This window comes from Phascolarctos cinereus, unplaced genomic scaffold, assembly GCF_003287225.1.
Source record: "Phascolarctos cinereus isolate Bilbo 61053 unplaced genomic scaffold, phaCin_HiC Scaffold_9;HRSCAF=440, whole genome shotgun sequence".
NCBI classification, from domain to species: Eukaryota; Metazoa; Chordata; class Mammalia; order Diprotodontia; family Phascolarctidae; genus Phascolarctos; species Phascolarctos cinereus.
The window spans coordinates 154425604-154440339 of NW_027556402.1; the positions used below are offsets into that span (position 1 = coordinate 154425604).

The window sequence follows — 14736 nt, forward strand, 5'->3', positions numbered from 1 at the left end:
AGTAAGCACAGCAACCACAATAATGTAAAAAGAAAGAACAAATATACATCAAAAAAGTCAAAAAGTAAATGTAACAAAATTGTAAAGATCAAGCAGGAGAAATGAAGGACTATAAGGCACTTCTAACCTATCCTTTGGGAAAGGCAAGAAGTCCACAAATCCACATTACACATGTTTTTAGACTTCGTTAATGTGCCAATCAATTGTGCTAACATTTTTTTTCCTCTAAAAAAGCACTATACATCATATGCGATGGCTTTCTTGGAATAACTATGGTAATGTAAGACACAGTAAATGTCAATAAAGACATTTTTAAAAAGCCAGTAGAGAATCCAGCTGCCAATTCAGAAACGTTACATAGCTATAAGAGAAACTTGGGGCATACTACTCTATGGTCTGTTCACTTCCCTATGTAAGACCAGACTTGTTGGTCACGCTGACTAGCATTGTCCTCATTGGCAATTATTTCATCCCTTAGTGGACAACCTTGACTCATATTATGCAAGTCTGAAGCAATGCCTTGCATCCCAGTTGCTATTTAACCCTACATGCTTCGGCTTTCTACTTCAGCAAAGATACCAGGTGACTAGGAAAATAATCAAACCATTTGTCATGAAGGGGACGTCTCAAAAAGAAGCTGATTTTAGGGAAAGGAAAATTAGTTTGATCTTAAACAAGGATTGCCTCAGGCCTTGGTATTGCTCCTTCCTCTGAACTCCATCTCTGTCTTTCGATTTCCAGCTTTCAAGAAGCAGCCCAAATGTTATCTTCTTCATCAAGTCTTCCTTGTTTCTTCTCTTGCCTCATCTTTCTCCTCTCCTAATCAGAAATGATCTTTCTTTCCCTTATGTCAGGATCTCATAGTCTCTGGTACAGATACAAGCTGGGAGAAAGGAAATAATTCAGATGGTGCTATTAAAGATAATTTCTGACTAGGGGAGGGAAGCAGCATCTATTTCCTTTTTGTCTATCCCAAGTGCTTTGTACATAGTAGGTGCTTAATAAATGTTTGGGACCCTTTTTTTTTTTAAAGAGAAGGCTGCCAATCTGTCCCACAAGGGCTTACTAGTTTACAATTCTGCTAGTGAAGTATGAGCATATTTATTTCTCCACAACCACACTAGAATTGACTTTTGTCATTTTTATATTTGTCCCTGAAGTCTAGCATGAGTAGTTTTAAATATGAATTTTTCTTTAGTTAGACAAACTTGTTCATCACATTTCCTTAAATTTCTGACGAAAGTAAACTTGTCCTCCCAAAGAAAAAGGCACACAGCAAATGGGGTAAATGCTTTGGGTGCTCCCCCAAAAAATCACATGGTTCTGACTGTGCCTCTTTGCTTCTCTTCATTACAGTTTCCCCTTTCAGCAGTTACTTTGTCTTCTCCAACAATGTCAATCACTGCCCTGACTACTTCCTTCTGTGACTACCTGTGGGCCTCAGGTAAGAGACAGGGACTGGTCTACATGTAGATATAATATAAAATAACAATTTCTTGGGCTCAGAAACATGTAGCCCCAACACTCTATGAGATAACTGCGTTCTAGGAATTTGCATTCCAAACATCAGAATATGCCCACATTTGTTTTAAAGAGGCAGGAGAAATAAAGCTGGACTTTAGCTGTGGTCTCTGCTCTGTGGATAGAAAGATAGCTTCCTTAAGTCTCCAGGACAAAAAGACACATTCCTCAGGATGTCATATACTAGGTCTTGGTCATTCTCTGAAATTTGATCCCAGATTTGTGGCAAAGTTTAGATGTCTGGCAAATTTCCCCACTGGTTGTGGGAGAGGAAGTACTTCTTTTCCAGGTATGCATTTCAATAATGTCTGTCAGTGTCCTGTAACCTTGCCAACTATATCAGCCAATGAGGGGCTAGCAGCTGAAGTCTGCAAGACTACATCAAGGCCTAATTCATCTACTTTCTGCTCCTACAGCTGAAACACTTGTTCCATGGAGCTGCTGACTGTTTCGCACCTGGAGGAGGCTGGTCAGTTTCTTTTCCAAAGGGTCCAGGACAGTGTTGCCAGCAGCCAGCAGTTGTTGTCTTTGGTGATCTTTCTGGTCAGGAAAAGCCTAAAGTGAGGTCTCCTCCAACAACAAATTCTGACTGACCTGCAGCTACAGGTTGCTGAGAAGGGAGGCCAGGAGAGATGAGCAGTCACTCAGAGCGTTCCTCCAGAGTCTACGCTGGTGCTCCACCACATGGAAACCCTTCTTCAGAGCCCCTGCACAGCTGGCAATGCCTCCCTCTGAGGCTCCTTTCTGCATCATCTCCTTGGAACTTCCTTCTCCTCATTGTCATAAATGTTTATTTTAACTGAATTGAAAAGGAAGAAGCTCAGGAACAGCTACTTCCCACTGTCACTCTGTTCTACTGTGGTCTACTTTTTCTTTCCCTTTGTCAAATGCTACATGGTTCCTGATTCAGGCAATGTCATAAAGGCTGGTTTTGGATACCAGAAATGGAAGCTCTGCTCTGCCATACTTAGATATACTGGCAGGAGGCAGCCCCAGTAACAGAGTCTAGTGCCCTTCCGATGGCTCTTGGCAGCAGCTGCTGCTTTTCCTGTTATGGCAACAGTCAGACCTCTTCTCACATGTTGCTTGGCATTTTTTTTTTGGGGGGGAGGCAATCCGGGTTAAGTGACTTGCCCAAGGTCACACAGCTAGTACATATCAAGTGTCTGAGGCCAGATGTGAATTCAGGTCCCCGACTCCAGGGCTGGTGCTCTATCCACTGCACCACCTGACTGCCCCTGATGTTTGGCATTTTTGTATTACACTTATGTGTATATGTGTTGTAGATTATTAGTTATCATTTGTGAATATTGTTTGAACCTAGTTTTATATGGCTAGAAAACTAGGTAACTCCAAAAGCTTACTACAGAGGTCAGGCTGATCTCAGAGATGCTCTAGAGATGTCCAATGGTTGTAAGAAATGCTTATATCCTACTCTGAGCTTGTTTTAGATCCTCTCAGATCTTTTTTTGGGGTCTACCCAGAGCTTGTATTTTGAGTTCCCCAAAGCAGATTGACTTACCTGCTGATAGATATCTCAAACATCTCTTTTCTTAGAGACCAATAGAAGTCAATCAGGCAAATGTCTGTTGATATAATATAACCTCACAAAGACTTGAGGAGGGAGCCATTTTAAAATAATAATTTTAATGTATTAATAATTTATAATTAATACTTTAATTATTTGTAATATATTATAAATAATGTATAATAGATAATTATATTAATAACTTAATAATAACAACAATTACCAAAACTAACATTTATATAGTGCTTTATGGTTTGCAAAGCCCTTTAAAAATATTCTATCATCCAATCCTGAGAGTTAGGTGCTATTATTATCTTCATTTTATAGTTGCTCAAACTTAAGCAGGCCGAAGTTAAATGACTTATCTAGGTTCACACAGCTAGGAACTCTTTGTGATCCTATTTGATCTCAGGTCTTACTTGCTCTATTCACTGTGCTACATAACTGTTTCATAATATTATAAAGGAAACCAATTATATTGAAATAAGTTAGCAAAAAATATATTTTTTAAAATTCATGGACCCCAAGTTAATTACCATGTTCTAGAGAAAGTGAAATCATAGAGAAAATGGGTTAGTTCTCCAATCAACTGGGGAAAAGAAAAAAAATTATGTGGAAGGGACAAAGCTTCAGAGTACCAAGACAACATGCAATCCTTGACCTTGCCCTCCCCTCAATGGACAAGTTTTATAGATTGATTACCTATTCACCATTTGCTCTCCTCCCACTCCCCAGACTGGTGAGAAATTTGAAGTTTCTGGAGCAGAGGGAGGGAAAATGTTATGGGGGGTAGAATTAACAAATATTCTATTATAAAGATGATATATTATTAGGTAATGATTTAATTTAAGCTTTAATCATCTAAATTATTCCTCCCTGGGAATTTATTATGTTTTCTCCATTGTTTCTATGGAATTAACTCACCCCTGAATCATAATTTTGTGTGGTTGTGACATTGTAGGTTTTTTGGTGGAACCAATTAAAGCTAGACATGGTATGCCAGTAAAAATGTAGTTCCTACTCCCATCTCCCCCACCACACACACACATACACACCATGCTAATATAAGCAATTATACATACCAACAAAGGTGTGTACCAGCAAAGGGGGACAAAATACCATATCTATTTTGTGCATTTCAACACTAAGGTTAAAATAGGGTATGGATTGAGGAGGAATGTTTCAGTGACTTCAGACATGGAGAGAAAGCATGGTGTATTGAGTGGAAAGGGTACTGACCTGGGAATCCAAAGACTTGAGTTAGAGTTCCAATTCTGAAACTTACAAGCTGTGTGGCTGCAGACAAATCAGTTTAACTCTTCAAAGCTTGTCCTTTCTTTCTTGTCTGGAAAACATTTTCCCTTATTACTAAGTAAGATTGGTGTGAGGCAAGTGCTTTATAAAGCATAAAATATTATGTAAATGTGAGTTATTCTTTTCCTTCTGTTGACCTAAATGTAAAATATACCATTCTCAATTCTTTTAGAAGCGATCAGGTATAAACCAATAATCAATCCCAACTGGGTGATGCAACTCTGTGTGTGTGTATGTGTGTGTGTGTGTGTGTGTGTGTGTGTGTGTGTGTTCAATTGTGAGACATGGGAGGTACAGGACGGCCAAACATGGCATGCCTAATCAAAGAGGGTGATGTGCTCTATGAGCAAAACAGAATTGCAGCAGCTCTAAAGACACATGAAACATGCAAATTTAGAGACATTTCCACTCTAAATGTTCATATGGACTTATTTGTACCTGACCTGTGATAGAGCCTTCTGGACTCACATTGGTCTGATCAGCCATGGCCAGACATACTGTACTTTGACCCCAATATAGTGATGTCATTTTGCTTCTTTTCAAGAATGAAAGACAACAGCCATAAGTATGTCCCAAAAGTCTCCGTGCAGTCAAGATACCCAGCATATTTAAAGTTTATTTTTACCCAACACAATCATAAATTTGGAGTTCAAAGAGATAATATATAACAGCTGAATATTATGAACTAAAAACAATACATTATTCTCAATTTCTTTGGCTCTTAAGGTAATCTAAGATAATTACAAACTTTTCTACAATCTACATTTATATAATTTTATAATTTATTTTGTTACATATGTGTATATATACCTAAACACCCATATATGTAACATGTATATATGTGTACACACATGTCAAAAAAGCACAATACTGCATCATGTGATATGATACATATATGTATATGTATACAAGAGTGAATGTATATGTAACAACCACAAGTGTCAATATATACAGACATATCTGTGTATACTATATATATATATAACATATATATAAACCTGTATATATATATATGTATTTATATACATATATATGCATATATATCTATGTATCTCTATATGCACATGATTATTTACATGTATAGGTATATACACATATGCATATATCTATGTATATTATATACATTTACATACATGTATACATTGCATATTTGTACATGTGTAGGTATACATGTACATAGTATATATGTATATTGTATATATGTATGAGCCACCCTTTCTTTCTAGTTTGTTCTCAAGAACAATAGTGTCATATTCTTTTTAGCAGATTATACATTCTATGAGGAAGGGAAATATATTATTGGTTCTTTCCACAACATCAGGACAAAATTCTGCATCTAACATGTGCTTAATAAATATTTGTCAAATGGAACTGAATTCCCAAAAGACTGATTAGATGAAAGTAAAGATAACTGATAGCTGTGCATTGTGATTTATGAGGTTTCTTAGTAAAGGAGATCACATTTGATTTAATTGGTCTATCTTGATTTCAGTAAATCACCTAATCTCATTTTCAATAAAGCACCTAGTCTTCCATGAATGAAAGGTGGTATTGTTTGTTTTTGTTGTTCAGGGGTGTCCAAATGTTCATGACCCCATTTGGGGTTTTCTTAGCAAAGATACTGGAATAGCTGGCCATTTTCTTCTCCAGCTAACCTTACAGATAAGGAAACAGAGCAAATAGAGTTAAGTAACTTTGCCCAGGGTCACACAACTGATGTCTGAGGCCAATTTTAAACTCAGGAAGAAAAGTCTTCCTGACTTCAGGACAGGCACTTTATCTGCCCAAGCCATCTAGCTGCCCAAGTGGTATTAGCTGTTATCAAAACAGTACAAAAAGATCGTTGTCTTTCCTACCTCTTCCCTCTTCTTTCCATTTCTTTCCATTACCAGTAATTTAATATATCATTACTAGAATATTTATTTATTATTTATCTATTTTATTGTTTCTATCTTTCTGCTCTGCTTACCTTTAATTGTTTTTAGTTTCAGCATCTGAACTATCTGTTCCCATGAAACTCTATTCTTCTTCCTAACAGGCCAAGACAAAATAATAGTGGCAGGTAGTGGTAGTATATTCTTTAAAGCAGTATTTATCCTGGGGTTGGGGGTGTTAAAATTTCTCAGTGTCTTAAAGACTGAGCTTTTTTAATACAAAGAATGAGCTTTGTGTGTTCTTAGTAACACCAGCACCTGGAACAGCACCAGGTACACAGTAGGGACTTAATAAATATTTGTTGACTTCCTGGCTGAATATTAAAGTATGTCCAAAACAAGATTAGGAAATGCAGCATGCAGAAAGAAATCCAAGGGAAGAGCACTCACTCTTGGAGCCAGCCTGCTACTAGCAGCTTCTCTGGCCTGAGGCCTGGATGTAATCAGATTTCCCAGGGATCTATCCAAAACAACCTCAGTTAAGATAGGAGCTCCAAGAAAAAAGATCTGAATTTGAATTAGTCTTTCATGAAATACTGGAGGGAGGCAAAGACAAGTTAAGAAAGCAATGGTTTTTTAAAATTTATTCCTTAATTAATATTTTAACAACTCAGTTTTTCCTCACTTCCAATGGAATCTTAGCACCTAACTTGAAAACAAAAGGGTGTTTTCCCTTTCAGCTGGGTATTCAAAATAAAAGAGGGTGTCTGTTAGTACGTTCTAATGGCGCTGTGACATCTTAGCCAAAATGGAACATATATATATATATATACACATATATATATATATATATATGTATGTATGTATGTATGTATACACACACACATATATATACACGCGTTAAGGGAAGTAAAATCACTCTTCTTTTTAAATGCTGAGATTGAAGTGTACGGTTAATACCCACGGACTAAATGGTCTGCTCCTTTTCCATCCCAGGCCTGACAGGAAAAAATTCTCTGCCATTTTCAGTTTTTAATTTTGACTCTGGAGTTTTCCCAAGCTGACAAGAACAGGCAAAAAGGGAAGCATCACGCTGGGCTCCACAAGCCTGCGGTAAAACCCTCCCATGTTAAACCCTCAAGAAGCGGGGTTTCCCAACCTGCTTCTCTTGGAACCTGTTGCTCTAATCTAGGACAAGGAGACCTAGCAGTGGGTGCAGCTGCCAACGCGGAGATTCCCCAGTGTGCAGCTGGGGGAAAGGGGTTATTTCCCCTTCAGCACAATGGGTGCTTCTGCTGCAGAAATTATTCTGCGCACCCTCTTTTCTTCTTCACGCTCTCGCAGTCCTTTCACGTCTAGATGCCCCTTCACCACTTCTCCCCCAGCTCCTCTTTCTCACCCACCGCCCCCAAACAGCCTTCCCCCCCAGAACCCAGAAGCCCACCACTAGCCCGGGACCCGAGTAGGTCAGTTCCATCGACTCTGCAAGCAAAAGGAGGGGTCAGGAAAGAACCTACAGGGGTCTAAAATGAAGAGTGGAGAGGTTGATCCCCCCATTGTGTAATGGGTTAATTGAATTGGGGTGAGCAGACAAGGTGGGTGGAGGAATAGAGAAGAATGGACGGCACAAAAGCACGCGAAGTGTGTCCCCGGAGCGCATTGGACGCTTCGCCCTCCCCCTTTTCGTGAAGTATGGTACAGTCCGCAGAGAGGTGGGCGGCTCTCAAGGCGGCTGGAGCAGACAGCCGGCTGTAGCGTGGTTGGGTCTGGTGTTTCCCCTCGTCCCCTCCCTTTCCTTTCGGGCTGCTGCAGCCTTAGCGCGAGTGTGGAGGAGCTGGGGCTTGCCTGCCGCTGGAGCTCCCAAGCGAGCTCGCGCCGCGGCGCCTGCAGTGCCAGCTCCTGCTCGCTAGCAGAGGCACCGCCACCTTCCCCCAGCCGCGGCAGAAACAGTAGCAGGATCAGCCTAGACGGTGTGGCCTCACTGGGGGCCCCTCCGAGCCCGGGGAAGCGGGGAATGGTCTGCGTGCTTGCGAAGGAGCTCGCTTGGCGCCCCAAGATCCCAGGCTAGGAGGTGGAGAATCCTTTAGAGCGGAGGCGGCGGCCTCTGGGCAGTGACAGGTGCACAGTCCCAGCAGAGGGGGAAGAAAAGGAGGAGCAGTTCCTGGGCAGTGGGACCCACCTGCAGCAGCAGGCGTAACAGCGATGTCGACCATGCGGAGAACAGTATCCGAAATCCGCTCCCGGGCCGAGGGTGAGTGGCAGCCGCAGCGTGGGGACGGCCGGGTTCCTAGGGCTGGTGGGGAAGAGGAGGCTATATTGGCTGCAGATGCGTCTCAGAGCTTGCAGCAGCCTTGGTGGCAGCTGTGGAACTAGCTGGGGACGGGGCGGGGGTGGGGAGAAGGGGATGTGGGCGGGGGGGAGGGGATGTGTAGGGAATGGATGCTGGGGAGGAGGGATGCAGATGCCCTTTGTAAAAATCCCCTTCTTCCTTTCTCCCCACTTTCTTCACCTCTCCTATCCCACTCATTATCTCCTCTCCTCCCTCCCACCTCCTATCTCCCCCAATACTGTTCCCTCTACCCATCACCTCTTCTCGTCTATCCCTCCTCTGGGCCAGAGGAATCGACCGCGCCTTCTTCTCTCCCCATCTCGTTTTTTTCTTTCGTGGTTTGCCTTTTGCCACGAACCCAATCCCCTTATGGTTATCCAAGGCGACAGCCCTAACACTATCTCCGCAGCCTGATCATCCTACCCGTGTTGCCCCCCCTTCCTTTCCTAGGCTGAAAGCCACACACATGCACAGTTCTCCGTCAGCGTCCCTCTCCCCGAACTAGAGAATTTGGAGGCCGCAGACCCCTTAGCCCCCAGCAACCTTTCTGCAGCTCTAGGGGAGCCGCTCCTTTGCGGCCCCGACTCTCTGCAACCCTTTTTTCGCCCTAAAGGAAGTGGCTGCCCATTGGCTTTGTTATTAGAGGACCACAGACTGTTCAGTTTTGCTCCTTGTTGATAGGTTTTGTTTTATCTGTTCTCTGTAACTGCAACTTAGGCCTGCTTACCTGTCGCTTTTTAAGTTCCTTACCATCCACACTTGTTAGCATTGAGCAACAGGATACACACACACACACACACACACACACACACACACACACACACACACATCCCTTGTCTTTCTAGCAAAACCTAGCTTTATGTATGCCTGAATTTTTCTATTCAAGATGTGACAGACTCAAATTTTTATGTGTATAGTATCACAGGGCAGAATTCAGATAGAGACATTTTTGAAGCCATTAGGTTTTATTTTTTAATGTGAAGGAGATGGTGAAGGGATTGTAAAAGATGAAGTGGTCAAAATAAATAGCAAGAAATATATAATATCACATGTATATAGCACTTTAAAGATAAATCTTCATGAAAACCTCATGGGAGCTAGTGCAATTATTGTTATTCACATTTTACAGGTGAGGAAAACGAGACTTGGATATGTATGTAGTGACTTGGCCACTATCACACAGCTAACTCGTAAATATCAGAGCCAGGTTTCAGACCACTCTTCTAACCCTAAATCTAGGTTTCTTTTGATTCTACAAATTTGTCTCCTCTAGTAGAACTGATCGACAGATGAGAGAAGTCAGGAGTTGGAGCTCATATTCCTAGTTCCATGTTAATTAGTCATATGTTCACTCAGATGCTTCTGCTAATAGCATTTTATTAAAATGTATTTCTAAATTTACAATCTAGTTAGATTAAACATTATAGAAATTCCTCCTAAAGCACAATTTTAAAAAAAATAATGTTTTCCTTCCATAGTTTCATAAACAACCTTTCTATACATTTTTTGAAGTGTTTCTCAGATTACAAAGGAGACAACCAGGATTTTTATAACATAAAATTTTACTGAACTTTTGATTTTTACATGACCTGCATTTCCTCTATATTCATTTTTCCTCTCCCTCTAAGAGAGTCATCCCTTGTTACAATGAATAAAAAAGAAAAGTTTAGCAAAATCAATGAACACATTGAAAGAAAAATCTGACATTACATTCAGTGTTCCATATCCATAATCCTGTACCTCTGCCAAAGAATCTAGGAGGAGGTACTCTGTCTTATGTCTTTTTTGAAGACACTCTTGGTTATTACAGTTTTACCATATTCAGGTTTAATCATTTTGTTATTGTTGTTTTTTGCATTTACAATATAGTCATTTTATATGTTGTTTTTCTGGTTCTGCTCATTTCATTTTGCATCAGTTCGAATACATTTTCCCATACTTCTCTATACTTTTCATATTTATCATTTTTACAGTAATATGCAGTAAAGGAGTAATGCAGTAGTGTTCTATTATACTCATGTAGCAAAACTTTGTTAGCTATTTTCCAATCAATGTACTACTTCTCTCCTCCCCTCCCAGTTCTTCGATGCTAGACAAAGTGCTGCTAATAAATATTTTGGTGTATACAAGTCCTTTCTTTTTATCATTAATCTTTTTGGGCTCTTTGTCTATCAGGCGCATCTAGGATGGGACAGGAAAGATAAGTGGTAAGGGTTGAAGGAGTATTGATTCCAGTAACATGAACTGCTAGGTAACTTATGTAATGGAAGAAAAGACTGAGAATGAGACCAGAAAATGCCATGAACATAAAAGCAATGTGTGCAGGATTAGAGGAGGTAAAATTTAATTACAAGGTAATAGAGTTGAAAAGGACAATAATGATATCACTAATTCACTAATTAGTGTACTTAAATTTAGTTATGATTTATTGAGTTACTGTTATTTATTGATCAGTACCAAAATGTCAGATAAAGAACTACAAAATGTTATTGTGAACCTTTGGCAACAGTTTAATCACCAATATCTGTGAACCACACTGAATATCAAAAAACCATATTGGACTGGAAGCATGGTCTGGGGCCAGTTAGGTAAAGTGGGTTAGATAAATTTGTGGCTTACAGAGTGAAGTTCAAAAAATGAATGGATTAACTGAGAGGAGGGTCCTGTTGTCTTTGGAAATCAAATTTTGAGGGTGGTTTTTCTCCATGTAGAAAAGAAGGGCAAGTGGTAAAGATGTCCAGGTAAGCATTGGTTTCCTGATGGATGGCCAGCTGAAATGAATGAAGATGGGAATAGTTTGGAAGGCATTCCAGTGGTTCAGACATGAAAGATAATGGACAGACTAAGAATAGTGACAGTGAGTATGAAAAAAGAGGGAGAGAAACATTATGAAGGAAATAATGACAATTTGAAACAGATTGACTCATATGTCTTTTTCTTCTCTTATACAAAGATGATTTCAAGATTTTAAGCCTGATATCATTGTCAGATATAGGGAACCTGGGAAGGAGGACAATGATTTCAGATTTTTAGCTTGAGGTTATTAGTAATGTTCTGAAGCCCTGTGGAAATATAGAACCAGAATCAGAGATCTGAAAATCATGAGCATAAAGAAAACAGATAAAACCATTAAAATAGCTATATTGATGAGCTATTTGAGGGGGAAAGAGATATGGGGAAAGGAAGAAGAAGGTAGAAGACATAATGCCTAACTAAGATAGAATGAAGAAAGGAATCTGGAGATGATAGCTTATAAGTTATTGGAGAGCCATAGGAGTTATAGAATAATATCAATCAATCCATAAACGTTTATTAAGCACCAGGCCCTAAGCTAAGAGCTGGAGTTACAAAAAAAAAAAAAGATAAAAGATAGTCCCTGCCCTCAAGGAACTCACAATCTAGTGGGGGAAGACCACATGCAAACAAATGTAAATGAACAAACTAAATACTGGATAAATAGAAAGTAATTAACAGAGGGAAGACACTAGAACTAAAAAGCATTTGGGAGTGCCTTCCTCCAGAAGATGGGATTTTAGTTGGGACTTGAAGGAAGCCAAGGAGGTCAGTAGGCAGAATTGAGGAGGAGAGCTTTCCAGACATGGACAACAGCCAGAGAAAATGCCTAGAGGCAAGAGGTGGAGTGTCTTGTTTGTGGAAGAGTCAGGAGGTCAGTATCACAGAATCAGAGTATGTGGTGGGGAGTAAAGTGTAAGGAGGCTAAAAGAATCATAGCATTTCACGACTAGAAAGAACCTTAAAGGTCAGCTAACTCCAGAAATGAGAAAGAAATGGGCCCAGAAAGGCTAGTTGATTTGTCCAAGTTTACACAGATAGTGACATAGTTGAGTATCCCAATTCGAAAACCAGTTTTCTTTCTGCTATGGTGACCTGTCACACGATGGATAGTATGTTATACAATCTGAGGGAGCAATGTTTCAGAATAAGAATTAAAGACCAAGGTGTCAAAAGTATCACATTTCACTATACCAATTAGAAGTTACGCAAACCACTCCATGCTTTCAAAATTTTCTTTAATATTCTTTATTAAAATATTCTTTAAGCCTTCCAGATTGATATGTTCTGTTTTTAAATACCTTGATTCCTGGGAAATGTAGTTTTAATATTTATGTTCTATTTCTTTATTATCTATTTATTTAATATTATGTTTTAATGTGCCATCAAGATACATTCCTTAAACTACATTTAAGTCCAGTTAAGTCTGTGAAATTACCTTAGTTTTAAAAAAAAGATTCTGGCCATACATTAAAATAGACACAGGCTTCTAACATTGCAAAAACATTTGGGACAATATTATACGTGAAGTTATACATTGCCAAAAGCAGGAATATTCAACAGGCACACACTGAATGGAGTTGTAATGTGTTTCTGTTCAGTGTTATAGTGCTGAAATATAAACAACCCTTTTGTATAAACCTATTTCAAGTAGAATGGTCACGGAGAAATTATTTCCCAAATTGTTTCTGTTTCTTAGTGATAAGGAGAAGGGGCTGGGGAGGAAAGGAACACGCATTTATTAAGCACTTACTATGTACCAGATACTATTCTAAGCACTTTTACAAATTAACTCATTTGATTCTCACAACAACCCTGTGAGCTAGACATTATTATGATCCTCATTTGACAGTGGAGGAAACTGAGGCAGACAAAAGCTAAATGACATGCCCAACATCACACAGCTAGTAAGTGTCTGAGGCCAAATTTGAATTTGGCTCTTTTTGACTCCAAGTCCATCGCTCTATAGCCTCACATAAAGCACATATAAAGCATGAAACAGCCTTACTGTATTTCACTGCATAATCATCACAGATATGTGCGGTTTTTTTCCCCCAGTCCAAAATTTGTTTTATATCCTTTCATTGTGTAATCTTTGCATGGTATAATTCTATTCCTCATGCCGCTTAAAAGGTAAACAGCAGCAATGTATTCACCAATGGCATATGGATACACATTTATCTCTTGTGCATTGTGAGCCCTGAGCCTAGAATTCTCAGGGCAAGTGCATTGTCAGTATTCAATTTTAACATATTTAACATGTGTTTTATTTGTTTTTATTTATTTTATTTTTATTATTCTATTATAAAAATATTTTGTTATCATTAAATGTTACCATTTAACATAACAATTTAACATATCACGAGTTATTCCATGCATCCTAATCTTGCACCAAAGACAGTTTAGTAATAAATGATTTTTAAGTAATACCGGCACATTTTAAAAAAGCTTTACATAATGGGCCTACCTCACCTTTTCACAAAATGTCATAAATTTGTGATGATTATGCAGTGAAATATGGAATTTCACTACCCTGTTTGTGGTCAGGTATGAAAAACAACAATGAATAATCCTCTTCACACCTTCAATACTTCTGAGAGTCATGCCAATCATTTGTGGTAGTCCAGGAATAAGGTGGGTAGAATTTTGAGCTTAGTGAGACTATATGTGGGGGAAAATGGTTGGCTCTAGTGGTACGTGTGAAGAGGGAGGGAATTAGCACTTTGCAAATATATCTCCTTTGACTTTCACAGCACCCAGTGAGGTAGATGCTGTTATTATTCCCATTTTACATTTGGAGAAACTGAGGCAAATAGGTTCAGTGACTTGCCTGGTCACATACCTAGTAAAATTCTGTGGCTGCATTTGAGCTTGAGTCTTCCAGACTCCACACCTGATGCTCTTACCATTGTATCACCTAGCTGCCTTGAAGAGGGATGGGAATTAAAGTCAATTCCAGTTGTGCTATTTACACAAATAGAGAAGTTAAGGAATGAGTGTGCAAGTTAGAAATTATTTCACCTTACCAATGCATGAGACTCTAAAGTGAAATTGAGTCATTTTACCTAACTTAGCTTGGGAAAGACCCGAGGCAAGAGAAGCAAATTCATATAGGTTTCCTAATCCAGAGCTCATCTCCAATTTTGTCATTGTATCATTTCACAACAGCAGCCTAAGCAGAGTAATCTTTCAAGGAGTTTGTTTAACAGAAAATCTTTTTTTTCTTTTGAGTTTATAAAATGTTAGCAGCCTGGGAACATATTTTCATTGTTACTAGAATATAAAGGGTATTAAATCAGTGGGTCTTCGGTCCTGTACTCTCCACCACACCAGCACTATAAACATTTCTGTACCCAGAAATGAAAGTATTTTAAGTA

The 14736-nt window shown here is 39.2% G+C and overlaps 1 protein-coding gene and 1 pseudogene across 1 annotated transcript in view; one reads left to right on the forward strand and one right to left on the reverse strand.

The window, feature by feature from the left end:
* Nucleotides 1–1543: 1543 nt before the first annotated feature.
* LOC110213081 (AFG2-interacting ribosome maturation factor pseudogene) lies at nt 1544–3066 on the reverse strand (annotated as a pseudogene).
* Nucleotides 3067–7990: 4924 nt separating this feature from the next.
* The window catches only part of ATP8A1 (ATPase phospholipid transporting 8A1), a 282797-nt gene continuing 276051 nt past the window's right edge, over nt 7991–14736 (forward strand). The window contains 1 exon segment of the mRNA XM_020990843.2: nt 7991–8488. Within this exon segment, the coding sequence (XP_020846502.1) occupies nt 8440–8488 (49 nt within the window). The 5' untranslated portion in view covers nt 7991–8439.